The following is a 23,979-nucleotide window of genomic DNA, read 5'->3' on the forward strand; positions in this document are numbered from 1 at the left end:
AGATATAGATATATTTATATGTAAACATAAAAGGTCAGCTCTGTTTAGAATTTACCAGAGTGTGGTGTGTCTCTTTCTACTTTTCTTTCTTTAGCATAAGCTTATGATTTTAATCATTTTAGCACCTTAATTAAGTATCCTAGTTAAAGTACGTACTGTTTATTATCTATTGGAAGGAATGCATATGAATACCTTTTTCAAATTTCAAACTGAAATCATCTGCAGTGGTACTCTTCAAGGACAGAGGGGTTAGCTGGCACACAGGTGGGGGAAGAGTTGCTCATTAGGGAAGGTTTGTTATATCGTAAGGTATAATTAAGGTAATGGTCACAGCTTGTGTGACAGCAAACACTTTGGCAGTCGTTTGATTGCTGTATGGGTCAGGAGATCAGCTCTTTCTACAAGATGTATCCACATTAGTGTGTTAGTGAACAGGTTAGAAAGCAAATTTCAGCTGCCTTTCTTAGGCATATTGCTGTCGAGGCTCATTGTTTTGTGTTTTTTTTTACTGTACGTCAGCAGTAATATGGCTTCTGAAGACTTCATGTGACAGGTTAGGCATTTTATCCTTTGAGTAAACAGTAATCATGGTGTGAAGAAAGTGGGGCATTGGAGATTTTTCCCATTCTTTGAGAATTCCATTCTTCCTTTTTAGTTTGCTCCAAGGGCTCTTTGGGGATACATATATTAAGCCCTTTAAATAGTTCATAATAAATCTTTGTCTCAGGCTGATTCTGACAGTTTTTTAAAGAGTCTTTTAAGAGAGAATCCTCAATCATTTGTTAATCCATGGGGTGATCTTCAGACTTGGAGGAAAAAAAACAGTGCAAGCTCCAGGGTTGTGAAAATGCAATGTAGAAAAATTATAACTCTGAAAAACTCAACAAATACTATAAAAGTTTCACCAATCATAAAATGTTCTGCCTATGTCTACACAGTTGTTCTCCAAGTTACTCAGTTTTCAAATACTAGAGACAGAAAAATGGGCTAACAGAAAAAGAAGAGCAGGTATTGATCATCCTTTGAATATTATCTTGGTTTTGACTTTGTTGCCCTTAAAGCTTGAAGTGAGGGTGAATTATGGGAAAAAGAAGTTATTGTTCCCTTTGTTAAAATAAAGCAAAGAAGGAGAAGAAGTAGAATTGCTTCTATTAAGTGTTTACCTTTCAAGCCTTGTGATAAATCTGCCAAAATACTTGCGCTGTGGGCTGATTTTTAAAATGCTGTTTCCTGCATAATATGACAGATTCTGATTGTGTCTGTCAAAAATCTTTTTAACTCCACAATGCCAAATAAATAAATAAAGGAAAGTAATAATAATAAAAATAGAACGTCCAGTTCATTTGACATTTGTTTTCACCAAATAATTGGGGTGAGTTGTTTCCTAAGAAAAATGCACGGCTGCGGTCCACTGGAACTAGCATTAGAGGTGGGTTTTTTTCTGCAGTCATAAGTCTGTCATTTTTGGAGATACTTGTTCTCAACTCTCTTTGAATGTCAATAGCGTGTGTTTATTGTTGTTTTAGGCTTTTTTTGGTAAATTCTGCATAAGCAAATAAACCTATAAATGCTAACTTAGGCATACAAGCAGGAACCACTCAGTGCACCTCAAGAATATTGTTGCTCTGCTTTAAGTTAATATGCTGCCCTATGGAGAAAATGCTGTACCAGGGACAGGGGAGGGACTGTAATAAAGGGCAAAACCTGGATAGTTGGACTTCTTGCCCCTCTGCAGCCAGGAACACGAGTGTTGGAGATGAAGATTGCTGCTGGAGGTGCTACCAACCTAGCAATACATCCCAATATTGTCAGCTACCTGCCATCCCAGCTATGCTGACGCCTTTCTTAGTGGTAGCAGGATTAGCAGCCTGCCTGGTTTTGCCTTGCCTGGGCCCTGTTGTGGAGTTCCTGTATGATAGATGAGAGGGAACAGTTGCACAACGCATCCTGTGGTGATAGAGATGTTAGTAGCATTCTGAAGCAATCTGGGATACACAATGCTGAGGACATAAGTATTTTCCTGTTTAAGTAATGTTTCTATTCACAGGATATTTTTAAGTGTTACTTCTTTGGGGCAAGGGATGGGAGAGTCTATATTGTTTAATTCTTTCCATTATTCTTTTTCTTTAAAAATAACAATGTTAGTCGTACTGATTTTTGACAGGGATAATTAGAGTCTGTCTGAGTATGTGAAATGATCTATTTTCTGACATTTTGGAAGTATTACTTGACTGTGTTCTGAACTTTGAAGCCGTGCAGCTGGGGAAAGTAGTTCCTAAGGTATGTTAGAACAGGACTTCTACTCATCCTGCAAAGTGTGCAGCATTTTCCTCTTTGCCTCAAAGAGTCTATATATTGTCATGACACTTTTCATAGTGTCAAGGATTTAGATCCATACCTGTTACCACTGTCCAGTAAAGAAGATATCTGTAAACCCTTTGGGAAAAAATGTTCTTCTCACCAATGCTATTTCTTCTTTCCCTTGACAGCATATGGCTTTTTACTCTGGAACATTGTTTGGTTATGGAATTGTTGTAAAAGAGCTCAAAAGTTGTTTTTTGAAGAAGAAGAGGATTACTTATCTTCCATATTTCAAAGTATTTATAAAATGCCACTTCACACTGGACACAGAAAAACACATCTGGGTAGAGTACAAACTTGGGAAAGGGAACAGTTTGATAGAGCCCTTATTACTGAAATCCAAAGAACAGAATGGAAATATGCTTGCAATTTTAAGAAGGAAGTCACTGATAGCAAAGATTAACCCAGCTACTTACTATGACTGAAAAAATAAAAGGTCAAATCACGCGACCAACTTGCCACCCTTTTTCACTCTTTTCAGTGTATGAACAGAAAGTGGTAGATCGGATGGCCCTCTATGTTTACTGTTCCCAAGCAGTTAGTGTTAGCCATTATAGTGATCGCTCTGTGCTTGTACACATATGCTCGCTTGGTTTAAACATGCACCCAGTAGCTAGGCACTTTCCTAGAAAGGCGAGATGGCAAGGTTGCACAATTTGTGCAGCAGGGTGATCTTCGGCAGGATTCTGTACACACTGATATGGCAATCCAGGAGATACTAGCGACCAGTTACTGCCCCTTGGTTCGGCTGCTTGGAAGATTCATGTATATAAAATGGTGTATTAAAGTAAACTTACAAAAGCAAAGAGCAATCATTGCAAATGTAATTTTTTCTTCCTCTTTGGGATTCTAATTTTAAAAGCATTAAAGAAGACAGCTGCTCATGCTGTGATATGCGCTAAACAGCCTGAAGGATGGAAAAAAATATATTTGTAGCTCATAATAACTATTGACCTTTCTGATATACAATGTTCTCTGTGTTAGCTATTCTGTTCTATCAACAGTGAAGATTGAACATGACTTTTTAATAGAAAACATGGGGTTTCAAGCTGCCTTCACAAAGGTGTTTATGTATTGTTATTTTGTATTGTAGTACAAAGACTAAGTCCTGATGCCCTTTGTCTGACATCATGTCTGTCGTAAAAAAAGGCCCCACTGTTACTGACTGTTTTATATGAGGAATTGGCTCGTAACCATTTTATAGTCGTGATAAAAGCATTGCTTCACTAGATCCAGAACACAGGTATTGAAAATAGAGTCCCCAAAATATCCCAGCAGCACAAAAGGTATTTTCTAAAGAAATAGATTCCTCAAGCGGCTATATTTACAGGGGTATTCCGCTAAGATTTAAAACATTCCCTGTTTGTATTCGTGCTGTTTGTTCTTTGGCATACGCAGGCTGCTGCATAATAGCTGTCGCTGGATGTCATGTGCTCTCAAAGACTATCTTTATGATACCCTATTTTTTCTCTTGAACTTTCCGACTGCTTAGTTGCTGAGTACAGAAACAGCCACTAGTAGCAGCTTGACTTTGACACTTGTGTATGTTTCCCCGGAGTGGAATCATCCAAACATTGACTGTGAGCAGCATGAGGCAACTCAACTGCTCTTCTCTCCCTCAGGGAAAAGCTTCACCAAAAAGCACCTCCCACTTGGCATATGAAAATCTGGAAAGCAACCTCTTTATTGTGCTTTTTAAGCCCAAGCAGGCTGGCAGTGTTAGGCAACATCAGAAGGGGCTTTTTTATGTTTGTTGGAGGCTTTTTTATGCCATGTGCTGGGAAGGAACTTTAGTGGGCCATTATTGGCAGCTCTGAACCACAGTTATTTTCACAGCTATGCTCTGGAGTGTCAGTTAATGATTCACAAGTTACTAGGCAAAAGCAGAAAACTAGCAAGAAGGGGAAAAAAAATCCCCTCAGTTGATCCTCCTAGGACATGAAAGAGGGGGGATGGCATCAGAATTTAATGGTAGTATTGTGCTGAAATAGTGTTCAACATTGTCTATAAGAACTTCCTCAGTCAGGAGAACGATTGTTTAAATTGTGCAAACCAGCCACCTCTCAAAGGAGGTTTAGGGTCTAGGCCTGTATTCCTTACAGGCCCATCACATTCTCAGGGAATTCAGTGAAATTTTTGCCCTCAAAGCTAATACCCTCGTGTACTTTTTTTCCTCAGGTGTTCCCTCACTTCCCAGTTCCTTTTCTCCATACCCGTTCTGTAACACAGGTTAGATGTGCTGTTATTTAGGATCCTGTACTCTCCTAACATCAATACCTTTCCTAGCCATCAGCTCTGTTCCGTTTAAAGCTTTATTAGAGTTGCCGTGATGTGAGTAAATGGTAAGGAAGGAATACCACTGTGTTAGTTTTCTTTGTGACCATCGCTGAACCTTGCAAATTTGTAAGTGTTGCTGACCTCACATGAAACCAAGCTGACAGGTCAAGTCAGATTATTTATTCCTTTGCTTAAAATAAATTAACTTTAAATGTAAAAAATGTAGAAGGAATTTTGAGCTTCGTACCCGGTATGGTTTATGTACCACTCACTCACTAGACCATAACAGCTCTTCTAGAGTTGTTCCGGTCTATTGGGTGAATGTGGATACATTTGCAAGTGTTTAGATAATGGATTGAAGCCCAGTAGACTGTAGCATTTCCAAAGAGTTTTTCAGAGTTAAAATTTCCTACTGTGATTAGTTCCTTTAATAGCAAATCTTTATTATGTTGTTTTCAAATAGCCAGAAAAGCTATATGTATTTCATAGATCACTGACCTACCAAAATTTGTTGTAAAATCTATCTTTCAAAGTTATAGGAGTAACGAAAATCTTATTCATAGCTTCATCCTGGCAACACTTTATTTATAGCTCTATCCAGGCACCTAACTAGTTCTGTATTTTACCAGATATGTAAAGAATTTTGTGGGATAAAGTTTACATGGGAAGTAAGTTGCCTGTGTTGGGAATTAATAGCTTAATAAGACATGTTTCTAGACTAAAAGAAGAATATTAATAATAAAGGAAGTTTTGAGAGGCATTAAATAGAGGAATACTTCTTAGTCAAATAAAGAATAGTTCAGATCACTTTGGTTCTGCAAGGGTAGTAGAACATTCAAAAATTTCTCTCTATAATAATAGGGAAAGTCTATCAATTGATTTTACATTAGTTTGTCCTACATAAATACAGTCGGTATAGAGTCCTGGGCTGGATTAAAAAACAAGTAGGGTAAGCTCATTATTTGTAACAGCATAGGATAGCATTTCAAAACGTGGCTTACTTCTCTGCGTATGCAGTCTTTTGTGTGCCCAAAATACAGTATGCAAGCAGCACTGTTTGCACTCACAAAACCTACAAACTGAGCATGAGCAATCAGAAACAAATGTAGTGTGCACATTAAAATTGTATTGTTTGTATATGCATGTTAGTATGTGAAACTAAAATTAGTTTTGCCAGTAATTGCATGCACAGTTTTGCTTAACCACAGGTAAGACAGGATTAAGATCCTTTAAAGAATACTGTTTTACTTTTGCCTGTGGTTAGTGTTAAGTCTGGTGTATTTTGGGGAATAACCCAAGCACATTTAAAAGGCTGGTGTAACAACTTACACCAGACTGAAAGTTAGCATGTGCAGTCTAAGCCCTGAGTAACAGACCAGGCAAGATAGTAAAACTGATAAAATAGTAATCAGAAACTTGATCCAACTCCTCAGATGGGAGTTGGCCAGACTCTTATTACGCACAGATAGGTTGCCCAAAGATACGTAACTAGTTGTGACTTGAGTCACACCTGGCATCCATCTGCTGCTCCAAAAAGGCATGGGTCTTCTGGAGGTCCTGTATCGTAACTGCCTTTCCTGTGCACGTCTCAGACACCATGGGCAACTCCAAAGCGTGCTGTAGGCCTGTGTGCGGGCAACTGAAGTGAGCCTTTGGTAGCTTGGAATTCATTCCTCAAGTGAAGGAACTGTTCTCAGTGTGTTTCTAATATTTTGTACCGTTAAATTTTATATAGTTAAGCATCGGGGATTTCACTATGTCCTTTGAAGGAAATCTTCAATGTATCAAAAAATCAGGATTAACTACACAAACTAATAATATTAACAACACAGTACTACACTATATTGTGGCCAAACAGCTAAATCAGCTGCTTCTTATGTAGTATTGAAACTTTTATAAATCCACAATGTGGAAGGAAGACTCAGAGGTTATACTTGCTCTCCCACTGTTCTGGCTGATGTGACAAAATTCACTGCTAATTCACTGTCTTGACTTTTGCCAGAATGCACGTACTTTTGTCACATTAAAGGGAGATGTTGTATAGCTGCTGAGTGGTAGTCACTTGTTCTCCCACTTTCAAACATTTATGCTTGATAGTGTGCAGTATCACAGCTGGGCCTAATGGAGAGTTCTGCTGGATGTGTAGCCTAGTAATTATTACAGACTGAGTTTGAGAAATTGTTTCATTAAAAAAAAATGTATGAAGATTCATTGTCAGCTTAATTTAAAAGATTTAAGAATTTTACATATTGACAAACTAATTGCAGTGATCTGGGATGCCAGTGCACCCCATCAGTTGCTGGTTTGGAAAATTTGAAGGGATTAGAAAAATGCCAAAACAAACATTAAAACACCCAGTCTGTGAAAGAAATCTGATAGGGTTTAAAGTGTTTATGCCTTTGAGTTTCTAATAGGCTCATAGGAAACAAAAAGTGAATTGTCTTCATCTTGGAGGTAGAATGACAGTTTGTTATCTTGCCTGAAAACATTACCTAGCAATAAATTGTTTAGAGGAAGTCATTGTTCTTTTCATTTATTTTGGAGGAGCTGCCCTGAGCCTTTCCCTTTTCAATCAGTTCTTGGCTAGAACCCAGCATTATTCCCCCTATAAAAAGGAAGGGAGGGAACTAAGTCACCAAAATCCCAGGTCCCAATTCCTGACTTCCTCTGCTTTATTTCAGTAAATAGCAAAACTGAAATTTTAAGAGTCATAGCAGATTTGATACAAATACTATGAAGATCAAAATCTACTTATTCAGGTCTTTGAGTTCCTATTTATAACTATAATAGGTTATCGCAAAAGTAGTATTCCTACAGCTTATTCCTTTTAGTATTGCATAATAGTATTGCCTTGAGAAAATGAATTAGGCTCTTCTTTGCCTCCCACAACTTCAACAAAATTGTTCATTTATTCCTTGGTTTTGCAAGAAGCTGAGCGTTCCAGTGAGATCATCAGAGCAGCTATAGAAATTACTAGGTTTCTGCCCATCAGTCGATCTTCAGGGGAACTACTCGTGTGCCTAAGCACGCCTAAGTTCTTTGTCTGAATACTCCAGTCTTCAGCACCTTGCTATATCAAGTTTTAGCTTCTAGTACTTGCCCATGTTCAGCCTGCAATCAGATTTAAACCACTCCACTTAAAACCATGCGTTTTCACAGGTGCTAAGTATAATTTCATAGTAACTTACTGGAAATAAATTGTCTTGACTTGAAGCTTTTGAATTATATTTGCTGGGCTAGTAATTAGAAAAGTCTATATTTTAGCTTGTAAAATGATCAAATTTGATCTGTAAGTTACTGAGAGAGAATGAGCTTGAAAACAGTGCTTTTTTGAGAGACGCTTTTCTGATTAAAAACACACTTTAAGAGGCAATAATATGAGAAAAACTAGGACAGTTAACTGCTCAAGGTTAAATTTCCCTAAAAAGTCTGTTAATGCCTGGTTACAGGCAATAAACTACACAGAAAGAAATAGAAGCATTTACAAAGAAGCATCTCTTCCAACTGAAAATGATATATTTATGTTACCTAATTATTCATCTGAACATGATGGTTCTCAGTTGCCTATGCAAAGAGTTATCAGATTTTAAGAAAATCTGGGAAGAGGTTTGCAAGCTTAGAAGAGGACATGAGAGAACTCACTTTTTTTTCCTGTTGTGTATGTTCTATCTTAATTATTTTTCCTTAAGAGCTGTACGGATGGTGTTTGAAAACATCTCTTAAAAGCTGCATAGGCACCTGTTTTCAAGAAAGAGAAATTAATGTCAGGTGAAAGTGTCCTGAAATCAAGCCAAATCCAGAATTTTCTGAATGTTGAAGCATAAGCTTTTTTCCCACCGAACCCCCTCAAATTCTTTAATGTTTTCTGCTTGCTGGTTATTGGTTTTTCTCTGTAAATTGTGGCCCTCCTATGAATGCGAAGCCTATCTTTTGTCTGTTTTGCATGGACAAATGCCATTTTTCTCCTCTTCTTTCAATTATTTTTAATGCATGTGAGGAAAAAAAACTCATAAGTTTTATTTAGGCTGCTTTGGCAGCATTTCCTTGTTTAAGATATAAATCAAATTTGGAGCTGCTTCTCTCCTGGGGGACAAATTGTTTATCTGAATATGAATGTACTTGTGAATCAGACACGGGGAAGGTACTTGTGCTATTGCTGTGAAATAGCAATTATTTGCATTGTTTTACATTGCTTTGCTCTATAGCATGAACTTGGGCAAAACTGCACACAGATGCAGGACGTTTCCAGGTCACTGCAGGATCAGAGCCATGGAGCTCAGTCCTCCAAATACTTACGTGCGTGTTTACCTATTGGTGCACATCCCATTATAGTCAACAGAATTCTTCCAGTCTGTAAAGGTAAGCGGTGCATGACATGACACTGTTTGTGAGGTCTGGGCCCAAGATTGTCCCCAAGGCAAAGCTGCGTTGCAGGATCAGAGCTGCAAGGCTTTTCACAAAGAAATGCCTAGATGCTTATGAGGAGATATAACTATGTAATTTTGTGGATTTGGCCATTGATACATATTAGCCCCCCCTTTGGGAGCTAATTGCCATTTGGGCTCTGTGGTTCTTCGTTGATGTATTGATGTTCATGATACTTTTGTACTGGAGTGGTGGGTTGCAGCTTCATGCCCTTTGAAAGAGGCAACGCATTCTTTGTGCCCAGAAATCTTATACTGTATTAGCAGCTTTGGGAATAGAAAGAAAAGAGTTTTTTTTCCTTTAGTAGTACCTGCTGAAGATATTTAAGGACATGCAACAGCAAGTGCTTTCTCAGCAGAGTACACAATTATCTGTTTTGCAAAGACAGTCCAGACTTACTTTCTATACTTCTAAGCCTGACATCGTGTAGTGCTTCCGTTCATACCCAGTGAGCAGTGACTTTTATCATACTATTAGTATTCTAAACCTATAGTTTCCAAGGTTTATAACTCAACAGTAGGTTTAGACTTAGCGAATTCAGTCCAGGAGCACTATTTTTCAGTGTAAAAGATATCTTTAGTTACTACAGTATCAAGAAAACTGGACTATGCCTATTTAGGCATTTTCAGGTACTAAAAGTACAAATAAAAAAAATCATGAAAAAATGAATTGCTACAGAGTTTCATTCTGATGTTCTTCAGATTACTAGCCTCCTTTGATATAATTGAAAATATGAAAAGGCTGAGTGATAGGCATTTTAAAATCAGCTCCTGAGAACTCATAACAGACCATATTCCACATATTTCTGTGCAATTCTCATTGACATCGATGGATGTGTCCTGTACACATCCTATTTTTAAAGTACTGCATGCATAATCAGAGTTAGCATTGTTACAGTCTCTGCTGTGGGTTGGTGCAACTCTGAATGCAGATTTGTATTATCAGCCATAATGGTTCTCTCCTGAGAGAAATTCACAATGATGTTCATAAGCTGTTCTGGACTTTTAGGTAACTAATCCCATCTCACATATATACTCTCAGGTACTTTCTGTTAAAGAAAATCAAACACTTCTGATTGCATATTTGTATGACAGACTCTGTTTCAGTCTGCTGGATATATTATATGCACTTTGTAACGTTCACTTACAGAGATATATAGGTTTTGTACACATGATATTAGCAGCAAAATTTAAGCTTATGATGTAAGGTGACAAGAAGCTAGCAAACGTCAATGTCAAGTTCCTTGTACTAGATCTCAGCTGTTCTACTTTTCTTTCACAAAAATGCATATGAAAGATAAATTTTAATTTCAATTTCTTGAGAATCGTACATATGTATCATTTTTCTGCCTGATCATTTTTCAAGCATGAGGTATTGTGTGTTTAATTGACATCACTTGTATGTGTTTAGGTAGTTACCATTAGAACACATGAGGACACACTGTACATATTTCCTATGCTAGAGCATGATGTGTTGGACTACAAAAACTACACTTGTTAGGCTGATTTTAGCATTTTTTCACACAGCAGGAAGCACCCATGCTGTGGTTTCTTAATGTACTGTTTAAGTACTGCACTGCAGAGTACTGTATAATAACAGTAATAATTAATAATGATCCTCATATTACTAGTACTATTACTACTATCCTGGTGATCCTGGTTGCTGTTTCAGGGTTCCCCTATCTTGGACCTTGAAACACATTTCTTTCCTTTGAGAGTTTCATTTCTCAGATGATATTGCTGAACAGAGCTGAATTTTTTGAGGACAGGTTTGTTGCATGGATTCTGATGGCTTCACATTCGTTCAGGTCTCCAAGGACCAGCACCAATAAATGTGAAAAAGACAATAGCAGATTGGCATACTTTTCCATTTCCACCAGGATGAAAAAAAATACTCTAAATTAACTCTAACCTTAAATGTATAATCTGTCCTTGGGAGCGGAAAAAAAAAAAAAGGATATTGCATCTTCAAGCTCTTGGCATCCCTTACGAGAAAAAAATTGGTTCTAAGGGTCTCTGATCTTGTGTTTTAGTAAAATAGAACTGCACGGCTGACTGACAGTTCTGATCTAAAGCATTTACGTTTAAGTTTTGATCTCTCTGCTTTTGATTAAAACTAATGAGCTCATTTAATTCAAAATGGGAATCTCTGATAAGAGAAATAAGGTTGATGTGATTGGATTAGAGGGGCAAATTAAACTCTTAGAGCAGAAGTTTGTGCTTATATAGTGTATTAAAAAGCTGTTGGCGTATTATGGCGTGTTAGATGATGAGAAAAATTTCATAGTAATTCATATTTAATCAGAAGAAATGAAAGTACTAAATATAACATGGCTCTGCTTTTCCCTCGAGTGATAAAGAGCTGTACATTTAAAATGACATCGAATTCATGCTCTCTAAAACAAAAAAACCTTAAGAGAGACACTAAAGAAAGGGGCACAGTTGTCAGTTATTTCATTGCAATGGAGTTGAAATGTCACAAATACCAGAAAACGTGACCACGTTAAAACAAGGACAATTCAGGAAATCCGTAGCTCACAAAGAAGTTTTGGTGTTTCCCTTGGCTGCGTAACAAATGCTTTTTAAATATTTGGAACAGTTTGGTAGATTCTCCAAGATAGCAAAATAATTTCAAAATACCTTTTTATTCAGTGCTAATTACTCACTGAAACTAAAAGATATTTAACCTCTAACGATGCCTTCTTTTTGTAAGCCTCTTCCAGAATTTTGCCATGACCAGTATTTTGGGGAGGGTGAGAGAACTGTTGGTTATCAGGGCTAAAACAGCAATAATAAAGATTATATAATAAAGATTATCTCACTGCTGACTGGTGTTGTTCCCACTATATTATTATGTATACTGAGTATTTATTTACTATTTTAAAGTAGTTACAGTTGAGGGAATGAGAAGCAAAGGTGAAATCTGTAGTTTGAAGGAGGAAACCACTTCAGTTTGACTATGCATACATTCCATTAGTGACTGATTAGTCACTAATAATTAATGTTAATAATGTTAATAATAGTGCTAATAATAATAATAATAATACATGTCATTTATGTGAGCATTTTTGCCTTCAGGCTGCTCAGTGCTTTATTGATAATAATTAACCTGAATTAATGGGGAAACTAAGGCATTCTAAAAGAGCAGTGACTTACCCTAAGTGTCGCTGCAAGCAAGAAGTGGAGACCAGGGAATAAAATTCTGCAGTGGAATTTGTAGCCTCTTTCAGCAGACAGAACTGCTTGCTTAGTGAGACTTTGTCTTTCACAGAACATTGAAGAACTCTACAGTTTTAAAAAAACAACACCGAAACCTAACAAAATAAACCCAAACATTAAAAAAAAGTGGAAGAAAGGGTTAATGAGTCAAATCTCTGTTAAAAATTCTGTGGGAAAAATAACTTGAAAATGAGACTTACTGAGTATACATATATTTTTCAATTTTTTTTTTTTTTTGCTAAGTAAACATTTTCTAAACGAGGTAAATTGATTACAACACTCTTAGCATCTATCAGTCATTTATTTTTAGTGAGTTCAAGGATTGCACCTGAAAAATAGCTTAGAGGGGATGTATAAAATCTAAATTATGTGTATATGTATTTTTTCTGTTCCCTAGTGGAATCTACAAGCCCCAGTTTACTAACCACTGACAACACTCTAGAGCGCTCTTTTTTCATCCGAATGAAATCTACGCTGACCAAGCGAGGAGTGCACATCAAATCATCAGGATACAAGGTAAGGATCGCACTGTAGCAAGAAATATTGACATTTTAAAATTATGTTCATGCATGTTCCAGGAACACATTAATAGTCAGAGGAAGGAAGTGTTTCACATTTGCATATGTTTCATTCCTTTTGTTAAAGAATCATTGATATAGTATTTCCAGCCTGAGGTTTGGCGGAGGTATTGCACCTCCGTTAAATTGAACATTATTGTAACAAACATTCTTTATAACAGCATGGTAGCCTTCAAAAGAGCAATGCTTCCAGAGTAAAGGTATATTTTACCAAACAAGGTGAGTCACAGTAACATCACTCTTTCCATGGTGGAAAATTACTGCTCATTGCCTTTGACTGTTCAGTCTTGTCTTTGGGTTATGTTTTCCTCCTAGAGGTAGGATTTCTTCATGCAGACAGTATGCTAGAACTATTTAATTTCTCCACCATTCTGGCTGAAGGAGACAACAAGCCACAACAAGTACTTTTCTACCGTTTTTCTTTGATTGTCAGTCTGAGGGGCATCTGCTGCTGGGGATCATATTTGCTGAATTTCTGACTCCAAGGATTTGAAAGTGTCTTGTTCTTTATCAGCAGTAATCTCATTTTTCTTCAGTCACATATCGCTCATAGTGCCTGTAGCTATCAGTGGCTTTGCAGTATACTAAAACTAGGAGGAATAGCATTTTTAAAATTGTCAACTTGTGGAATGAAATAACTCATCCATTAACTGTTATGCGAGATAAAAGAGTGAAGTAAGGCAGTAGGTCTGAGAATGTGTACGTGTTTAAAAAAGATGCTCATCAATGTTTATTTAAGAACTTTGAACAGCGTTTTTTTTTAGTTTTCAGAGGAATATTTAGAGTGGATTTGAATAAAATTCTCAATTCACTCAGCCCAAAAAAACTTTCTGCAAATATAACATCAAGGGAGTCTACCTAAGCAGTAAACATCTCCTGATAGAAATGTCTTCTTTTCACTTAATGAATGGGAGTCCTTTTCTTGGAGAGTTTCTGGACCAAAATGATTGAAATGGTTGTTAATGAAATTTTAGGTCCAAATCAACAGTTTCTTAAGGTACCAAATGCTATGATCTGGTAATTGGTTATCTGTCACCATCTGAAAGAATCCTTTCAGCACTTGTTCATCCTGGATAGGTTTCCAAGTCTCAGAAGGTATCAAAACTGAGAACTGTACTGTCATTTTCAGGAGGAAGAAGGCAAATTCATGAATAATGGCCATTTTCATGATTAGGCTTGGGCCATCAAGGCTAGGCCAAAGTTATATTGGCAGAGATCTTGTTTTGCTGGATTTTTTTTTGCTGCAACTATAGTGAGGAAAAATTAGAGAATTCATCTGTGGATTTTGTAGTCTGACGTTTTTCACCAGCTGTAAGTGAGAAGAACAAGGAAGACATGCGAATGATTTTGTAGGGCTCTCTAACTTGCTACTAAGTTACATTCATGTCAATGTTCTAATATAAAAATATTTTTATGTGCTAGTTTTTGATTAAAAAGTCAAAAGGTAGGGTTTTTACTCATTAAAATTCAGACGGTTTTTGAAATTCGCAGTAGATCCTTTACTCAACAGAAAGACAGTGTGGTGTATCATATAATTTAATTTCTCTTTTAAGACCTGCTGATGCCTCATAGAAACATTGCAAACTGTAATTGAGATGTCATAGACAGGAGAATGACTTTGGGTAACAAATAAGGAGAAAATAGCAAATGAATTTTGAAGGATCAGATATCATTTTTCAGGCAACTTTTCCTAGTCTCAAAGAATAGAGAATAAGCAAAAGACGATAGCTGACAAAACTGTGAGGCATCAGCAAGTCAGCATGAGTAAAACCATGTAAACAGTGTGCAAATCCTAGACGGGTGTAAATACAGAGGAATAGTTCCTCTGCTTCTGGATGTTTTGGAGAATTTTATAACTGACAGTGTTTGGCGGAATTCAACTGCATCCAGCCATATAAATTGTACTTTGGTTTTTCCAAAACATGGTTATTGACACTGTACATTCTGTGGGATGATATTTATACACAGCCTCAATAAGCCCCAGTAAAATTTTATATTTATTGCAGAAAAGTTAGATAGCATGAATGTTTTTTAAGTAAGTGTAAGAACTGTTTTGTTTAAATGTAATTCTCAGTTTGTGTACTAACAAGCGAAGCATAACACGACTCAACCACTACAGTGAAAGTTATGCACCCTTCTAGGAAAGTTACCAGCTTCTTCACTGATTTCCAAAAGTTCAGAACAAACTAGAACAAACTTAAGGCTGCTATAATTTGTTCAGGTATATATTTCATTAAAATTAGGAAGAAGACATGAGCTGTATGGATGTACAGCTATAAGAAATTATCAGAGGGAAAAATAGTTATTTAATATTAACAAAGCTCATGGGAAAACCACGGTGAGTATAGCACAGTTCTGAAACAGGAAAGCCAGCAGGTAAGTCCTGTGTCATAGGTACCTAGGAGACCGCCGCCACTTACTTCACCACAGGATGCCACCTGGGGGTCATGTGCAGCAGGGTTCTTGCAGGAAATCCTGGTGGAGCAAGCTGGCTCAGGCAGCTCTCTCTCACACCTTCAAAATACCACAGAGTACTGAAATTTTCCTTCTGGAAAAAGCAAAGGTTTCTTCTAAACAGCTTCCCTTGAGTTCTTGTGGGTACATGACCTTCTTATCAGGCATACAAACATTTTTCAGAAGCTGTGTGCTGGGAACCATGGCATCTTATGTGAGTCAGGTTTTAGCTCTGTCAAAGGTGCTCAGCTCCCCATGGTTTCAGTGCTCCAGCAGTGACAAAATTTGCATTTCTGTGAGATGGTTGCATCCCATTCCAAACCCTTGCTGTCTCCATTTTTTCCCTGCTTTGAGGACTGCCAGAGATTGTTTTCTTTAGACAGTAAATGATTGAGGTGGTCTACAAAATGCTTAGGCAATTTTCAGTATGAGTGAGCCCTGCCTCAGGAAAATCACATAAAATTGAAAAAAGTTAGAAAATGAGATTGATTAATCATTTGGGTTGATCTAGTCAGGGCTAATTTTCTGTCAAAAGAAATGCTGGAACGAGGAACTATACTAACAGGCTGTACAGACCTATATATGTATACCGGAAAGAAACTCTGTTCCAGACTCTTCTGCTTGAACCCTGTTTATAGTCCCTTCCTGGACTGATTTAATTAGCCCTAAAATATCCCAACAGATGGAGGTATAGCCTTTTTTACCACAAATGATATTACTTTAAAAGTCAGCAATGGGAAGGTTGTTACAAGATTAATCCTCCTTCTCTCCTTCCCTTTTCATTGTTTTGCAGCTCCCTCCTTGAATGGGATTTTCCCTATTTATAACATTCTTAGGCTCAGTGCCTATAGGAAAAGGCTTAACATACAGTGCTAGAGAGCTATTCAGTTTTCAGTGAGTAAATCTGCAATCTCACAAATAAGTCGAATAAAACATGTAGTCAGCTGACAAAACACAATGAAAACAAATAAAAAGAAAAAAATGATAATAATTCCATTCACTGCAAACCTCAGAATGTATTACCATCACAGCTGTTGTCTTAAGATACATGATGCAGAGACCTGCTGTGTTATTCTCTGCTGAAAATGTATCATTTCATCCTTTTCTCTATTTTTTTCATCAATAAAAAGGAACCCTTGTATTTCATTTGGATTTTCCTTATCTCCATTTTATCTCCCTTTCTCTTTTTTTTTCCTCCGTTTGAGGGTCAACATTCTAGCTGCTGAACACTTATCCCACCTTCAGTGTTTTTGTTTTCCAACTTTCTTACACATATGTCAAAGCTAGTTTTAGTCGAAAATTACTTTGTTCAAGTCCAATGATATGTTTCCTGCTCCCCTGTGGTATCCTATTTTTGTTTTATCACATTTACCGCTCTCTTGTACAAAGCACAATGAAAGGTAGTGGTTGTGCACTGAACATCAACAGAGCCATTCAATAGTTTCCAGTTCATCCGATCATAAGATGCATTATCATATATCTATACAGATTTCTCTACTATTTTCTGCAAAGATCCTCTCATGCTGAGTCGTTAGAGGTGCATAAGCAAACATGAGGAGATTCCCTAGTACTTTTGCAGTCACCACGGCAATCCCTGAATTTGGTATAAGCAACATCTGCTGCTTTTCCATCTCCCAGGAAGCTGGCAATCAGCCTTCTTGGCTATGCATTAGCAGAGAGAAAGGCATCTTAAAACACCTACAGGCTGTACCATCCTACTTGAGGCGGTACTTTACCTAATGTGATACCTAGATGCCTGCTTTGGCCTAGTCAGTGTTAACAAGAAGTAGTCCCCATGTTTTTGTCCTTAAAACATCAAAGGCATTGAGGAAACTGGGCAATGAGTCTACTGCAGACTTCAGTAGCTTCAGAAAATAGAGTAGCTATCCTGTGCTGAGCAGAATTGTATGTGTGACCTTAGACTTTTTAGCCTGTATTATTGAGAAAGGAAATATTTGCTAGGTTACTCAGATACTTCTGCCTTGAAGTGAGGCCTCAGTGTCTTTGAAAAGTGCCTTGGGATCACAGAAAAGCACATACACAGCCTTTGGAGGTGAATGAAATGGACTTTATTGCAGCTACTTATGTATGACTTTCAGGAGTTCTAAAATCCTGTAATACTGCACTGAAGTGTTAGTACTGGATACAACTCTAAGCCCTGCAGCGTTGCTTTACAGAATCACAGCTATTACCAGTGCCAAGAACAGGTATTTACACCTGTTTTTCTCTCATATGTAAGATAATTTATTGTGGAAAGTAAGCAAGCCTATCAATAATCAAAGTGACCAAATTGCAGTGAAGGGAGCAAAGTTATCCTCATTCCTTTTTTATTATTTGTTTATTCACAGCTGATTGTTAAATCTAGCAGCATGATCTTAACTACGAGTGGACGTATTCCATAAAACTAAATAGATTGCTATGTAAAGTTTTCGTTTAACAAGCTTAGTTGAGAAGTTTAGATATTTTGTTGCACATCTAATGACTGCATTTCAATAATGGGCAGTTCAGATTTGGTTAGCTGTACCTCATAAATCAATTGCTGCACATCAAAGTACTTTAAATAATATACAGATGAAAAACTGAAAAATATGTAAAACTGCATTAAAGTGTTTTCACAGATTAGTCACTGTAGTCTACATGAATTCTTTTTTCAATTTTGTACAATGCTTTCTTTCTACCAGGTTGTTTAAAATTAAAGATTGTTGCAAACTGTAGTCTCATTTTTGGCATTTAAAGACATAATCAAGTTAGAACTGCTCAGAAAGCAATTCTGAACCCAGAAATGTAAATTTTTTGTTGAAATTCTATCTCCATCGCAGTTCTATTATCAACCTTTTTGGTGCTATCCTTGCCTTTATTCACAATTTAAAGTTAAGGTTTTTTAGTTATTTCTTTTTTAGAAAAATTTAAAGAGTTGGGCAGGATTTGGAAATCTCCATTGTGTACTTCATGTGCAATTTTAGCAGAATTTAGAATCATTGATCCAAGAGGGCAAGAGGGCAAAAATCTCTTGTTAGAGAGCCAAAATTATGCCATTGCTCTTGCCTAGTGACACTGTTCTCTTGATTCAAAGCAAAAATGAAATGATTCTTTCCTGTTTAAGGGAAAGATTCATCTAGAATTCAGAAACAAGATGTCCACATGCTAAAATCACCTTAGGGAGCCAATATCATGGGCTTGTTAAGAACACAGCAGAAAAACACCTTCCATTTGAGGGTAATAAGAGGAAGAAAGAGGAGGCAGCCGTCTCTTGCATAATGTTCTAATGATTAGTATATTTCCTGGATGAGGGCTATGTCTGAGTTGGATTTAATTCCCTCCTTAGCCTGAGGGAATTCACATATCCCACTTTCCAACTTGACCTGAATTCTCTTTGCCTCTTCTAATAATTTTCCCCCTTGAAATCTTTTCTGTCAGGCATTCTACTCTGTCCCAGAAAGGTATCCTGACCTTTCTCCATAGAAAGAAAGAATACTGTAGAATTTAGTATTTCATCACATGGTGACTGGCACACCTCCTTAATTGAGTGAAGAAGGAATAAGAAACCAACATCAGGAAGCGTTGTGTGAAGAGTTTTCTAAATGTCAGCACGTGCATTCCCCAGACTTTTCAGCACTGGGAAGACTTAAAGGTAATTTGTCAGAGAGAAAGAACTGATCTAGAATTCACCCATGTAAATCGATGACCTTTTAGTCAAAAGGAAGTCTCTTAGCTAGTAAAGATACAGCATTACCTGTAAAAGAACAAAATACTAATGGGCCAATCTCAGTCTTATGAAGTATCTACTTGTAGATATACAGTTCAAGAAGAGATGGTTTGCAACAGGTTTAAGAAGATGAGAGTTCATTTTCTGCCTTGCTATAAAGCTGTGAGATTGCTGCAAGAACTGTCTGGAAAAGCTCGATTCACACTTGACATCTAAATACAATAGGCAATTTTTTTTGAAGTGTTTAGCAACCATTAGCTCCACCTTTCTTCTCAAAAGCCATTTTCAGGGCTGAGCATCTTTTAACTGGGATTTTTAGCACTATTCTACCGTCTGGAGACATTAATGTAGGTTAGGCATTCATTAGTACGGTGGTACTAATGAAACTGACGGGTTAGTATTTTGTAAAAAGCCTTTTTAATTAGCAGCCGCCTTTACTAGAAAGAGTCAATTGTTGATCATTCCCCATGATGACTGCAGGTGTCATATTTCTCACTCCTGTACCAGCTGTGTTTCTCCTTAAATATTGTCTTATAAAGGCTCATACAACCTTTGAGTTGTGACTCTGTCACAACGTGTTCCAAACTGGGTAAATGGGAAGTGCCTTGGATTGCAGACTGGATTCTGAAAGCAAGTGGAAGTGCACTTGGCCTGAGAATCCCTTTGCAGTCTTAAATGAACAGAGATCAGTGAGCTGGATGAGAACAATGAAAAGACCTTGCCAGAGCGTGAACCAGGCAATACTTCATTTCACGTGCTAGGAGAATGGTATCATGCTCCCAGGTTGGGAATGTCTACTGAAGTAGAGAGGTCTTCAATCCCTAAAGTTGACTTATATTATCCACTGTGGTGGTCTGCCGCTGTTTATTGTTAGTGAATGGGAATATGGCTTTCTTCTGCTTTATGTAGGAGAAAAGAAAACCACAAAGTGCTCTGTGAAGAATCAACAGCCAGAATTCACCCTAGGACAGAAGGAGGCTGCTGCCAACATCTCTTCTCCACTTGGCTGTTTTGTAACCAGTGCCAAGGGATAGTTTGGCCTACCTCCTTTTCATAATGTAAACATTGTATTAGATATGTAAATATAGACACTAATGGCTTTTAAAATCATTTCTACCCCTTTCTGCAGTTGTTCATGGTTTTTGTCCAAAGTAGGCTTGGAAACAAGAAGGAGCTTCTACACTGAAAAAAATGTAACTAATATTAAGCTAATATGGAATATTACATTTAGCTTTCCAGTGGATACTTGCAGAAGCAGCCCAATCTTTCCACTGGTATAATTTTATGGAGTGCAAAACAGGCAGTGCAATTCAGAACTAAATGGAAGGTTCTTACACTTGCATTTCATTGAATTTTACATTTAAGAAAAGTTGTTTCTCGGATTCTTCATATCATCTTGATCTAGTTACATGAGATCAATAGCTGTTGAATAGAAAACATAAGTCTTGAGAGTCATAATGATTTCCATAAATGTATGTAGTAAGTTTAATGTTTTTGATCTGATTCCCTTGATTTTTTTTTTGTTGGTATCACCATAACTATGTTAGCTTCAATGCATTTATATATACTGATGGAGGAAAAGGATCAAGTTTCCTGTAAATCACACAATAATGATTCCATGATCTTGTGAAAGGCAAATAAATTGGGTACATCTAGACAAAGGATCTATAGTTATTTCATAGTTAGTGCTTTTCAGTATCTTGGAAATATTCTGCAACTATAAACATAATCAGGTATGATAAATGTAATTGTTTTTACAGAATGTCAAAACAAAAACATCCTTTTCCATTGCGGATGAAATAGTTGCCCAATGCGTTACATTGAAAAAGGCCAGGCTAATCTGCTTTTGATTTTTTCCTCCAGATATTTCACAGTGAAGGGATGAGAACTTGAGAACAGCACTGTACCCTATAAGATATGTTTTCCAAAAAATAATGCATCATCTTTCAGCAAATTTCATGCAGCTATAAGGGGGATGAGATTGTGCCATGCTTTTTTGGTTTCACTCAACTGTCTTGTAGCTCCTTCTTGTAGCAAAGGGCTGTTGATGAGGAATGATAGAAAAAGATGGTGAAAGCCTGGGATGTCAGGAAAAAGCTGTACTCTAGAAATAGTTACCCATGTAGCAAAGATGAATGAAAGGAACTGACAGATCTGATTTACTCCATATTCTTTCTTTGGTGAAATTAAATAAAATTCTGATGAATTAAGAAAATCCATATGATGTTTAAATTTAATATGTGACAAGTTCCTGACATCTTATGCAAACACATATGTGTGTTTGGCTTTTGTAGAATTGTGATGGGTTAGCTAAAGGGAGAAGACCGCAATTTTGCAGGAGAGTTGTTGCCTCTGCAAGTAAATATTTGCCTGGAGAATTACATGAAAATTCTGAACACAAGTATCTTTCTTAAGCTTTCTTTTATTTTTTGTGCAGGCTCCTACCTGCTTCACTATCAGCAGCATTATCTTTTATTTGTTTTTTCCTGTTGCTTATAGTGGCATTTATAATAATGAATGTGCATTTGCAACACTCCTCTGAGGCTGGAAAGGACTGATGTACAGAGAGATCAAGCAGCTTGCTAACAATAATAATGGGGGCTTGTGTCAGAGCCAGCAACTAACCCAGCCATGGTTATACAGTACTTCATCCTCAGTCTTTCTTCCTAACACATGAATACTGTCAAATCACCTCTGTGCTTCACTACTGCACACTTTGTTTTCTCAGGCTGGTACTTCTTTTGTTCTGGTGGTTGTCCTGAACAGGCAAAACCAGATGCCAAATAAAAAGTACTGTGACCAAATGGTGTGGCACAGTCTTCACCGAAAACCCAGTAAAAGATGAGTTCCTGCTCTCTGTTAGGCATACCGCTGGCGGTAGATGAGCTACTTCAAAATCCTTTTTCTTGGAAGGAAAAAAAGCAATGTCCCAGCAGAGGAACAGATTTTCCTGCCCCTTAGACTTAGCCCAAGGGAGGTCTCTGAGGCTGCTGTTCCTGCCACCGCATTGCAGCAGGGGAAGAGGGCTGGAAGCATTCACCTCCTGGGGCTGGCAGCTGGCTTCACACAGAGCCGCGAGCTTCTGCTGCAGGAGGGGCAGCACGGTTGTCTTAGTACGATATGACTGACAGTTTGGGGACCTTTGCTACAGAGGACTCCCTGGTTCTCTCTTTCTAAGGAGAGGACGCGCTGGAGAAAGCTGGCTACCCCGGAGGCTGCTGTGGAAGGGAACACTTGATCTCTTCTTTGTAAGAGAAGGATTGGCAGCGAAGGGACACCTGAAGGGGTTCTCCCTTCCCTTGCAAGCAAGGTGCACTTGCTTGATCTCTCTGTACATTAGTCCTTTCCAGCCTCAGAGGAGTGTTGCAAATGTACATTCGTTATTATAAATGCCATTATAAGCAACAGGAAAAAACAAATGAAAGATAATGCTGCTGATAGTGAAACAGGTAGGAGCCTGTATAAAAATAAAAGAAGACGTAAGAAACCAGGTGAGAAATATATATTAAAAAATAAGCTTGCCTTGCTTCGAACCACTGCCAACCTTCTCTCTCACAGTGCTGTGTGAGGAGAAGATTCACTTAAGCAGTGGTGCAAAAGGAACACAGGTAAATACTCGTGTCCGTTGTTTTGTACAGAAGGGCTTGTATGTCCAGAGCCTTTTCAGTTTTATCCAATTATTTCAGTTGATCTAATATGGGATATTATCTTTCCTTACAAACTTTGCCTTCCTTATATCCTTTGCAAAACCAAACTTTATATATATACACATTTTTTTCCAATTTTCCTAGTATTGTTTCATGCCCATAGTAGATTTCTCCACTCCAAAGATCTTCAAGCTTTGTGATCTAGCTTGAAGCAAGACCTGTAGCATACACATGTAAAAAAAAAAGTAGGGAATCATTATGCACTGTAGCTTTTTATAGTTGGACCAAAGTGAAAGTATTAGCAAGTCAAGATGTGCCATTCAGTCACATAGGTAGTACCACTTTGCACCTATTCTTCACTGATTTTCTATGTGAATAAGTGGTTACATAAGGTTCAAGGCCTATCATCACCTTGAAAGTAAGATTGCTTAATACAATTTGCTTGCATACTAAAGTAAAGTTCCTCTGTACTTTCTCATTTGACAGAAAAGGAGAACAAAGGCACAGAGCATTTCAGTGATGTGTCCAGTGCCTTACGTAAAGCTAATGATAGAACAAGGTCCATCACGTTGCTGTTATTCTCTGCAACTGTTGGCTTAACTTGGTGCAATGGCTTTTGGATAGTAGGCTGGACACTTATTTCTGATTTTACCTTCCTAGAACAGAAAACTGGTCATGAGTGTTTCAGGTCATGTTTCCAGAAAGAGTTCATTTTTCCCATGGTATGAATGCCCGTTGTGGTGTTGTCCAGAGTGCACATACACCACTACACAAGCAAGTAAACCATTATACTTCTGTTTCTAAATGTTTAGGCACACCTCTTGATCAGTCTCTTTTATGCACTGCTACTAGCAGAAGAATAACGTTATTCAGCATGGAGCTTGGAAGAGCTCATCTCCTAATTTACCCTACAGAGAAGGCAGCATATGGATGTTTGGTGGGAAGGATTTCAGTTTCTCCTTTTTACAGCATCATTAGGAAGCTGTCATTCTAATAATAATAATTCCCATTTGACATCATGGAGGTAAAAAGAAATCATTGCTGACATCAAAAATGAGGTGATATTTCAGCGGTATTATTTCACTGAAGATAAAACGGAAGACTTTATTACTCCCAATGCTTTTAAAGAAAGCTGAGCAAGGCTTATACTGACCCTGGAGCTTACATACCTTAATGCATTTATAACCAGTATGAAATAAGTAATTTTAATTGTTACTGCTATATTTTTGGCTGTACCTCCTTTTAAAAACCAAGCATTCGGTGCCTGTCTAAATGAAAGCAATCAGTTTCTGAGAGTAAGCCTTGGAGAGCAC

The 23,979-nt window shown here is 37.5% G+C and overlaps 1 protein-coding gene across 4 annotated transcripts in view; it reads left to right on the forward strand.

Moving 5' to 3' along the window:
• NPAS3 (neuronal PAS domain protein 3) overlaps positions 1-23,979 on the forward strand; it is a 632,661-nt gene that overhangs the window by 554,268 nt on the left and 54,414 nt on the right. For all 4 annotated transcript variants that reach the window (XM_068946425.1, XM_068946424.1, XM_068946426.1 and 1 more), the window contains one exon: positions 12,679-12,797. In XM_068946425.1, the coding sequence (XP_068802526.1) occupies positions 12,679-12,797 (119 nt within the window). The remainder of the gene's footprint in view (positions 1-12,678; positions 12,798-23,979) is intronic.

This window comes from Struthio camelus, chromosome 5, assembly GCF_040807025.1.
Source record: "Struthio camelus isolate bStrCam1 chromosome 5, bStrCam1.hap1, whole genome shotgun sequence".
NCBI classification, from domain to species: domain Eukaryota; kingdom Metazoa; phylum Chordata; class Aves; order Struthioniformes; family Struthionidae; genus Struthio; species Struthio camelus.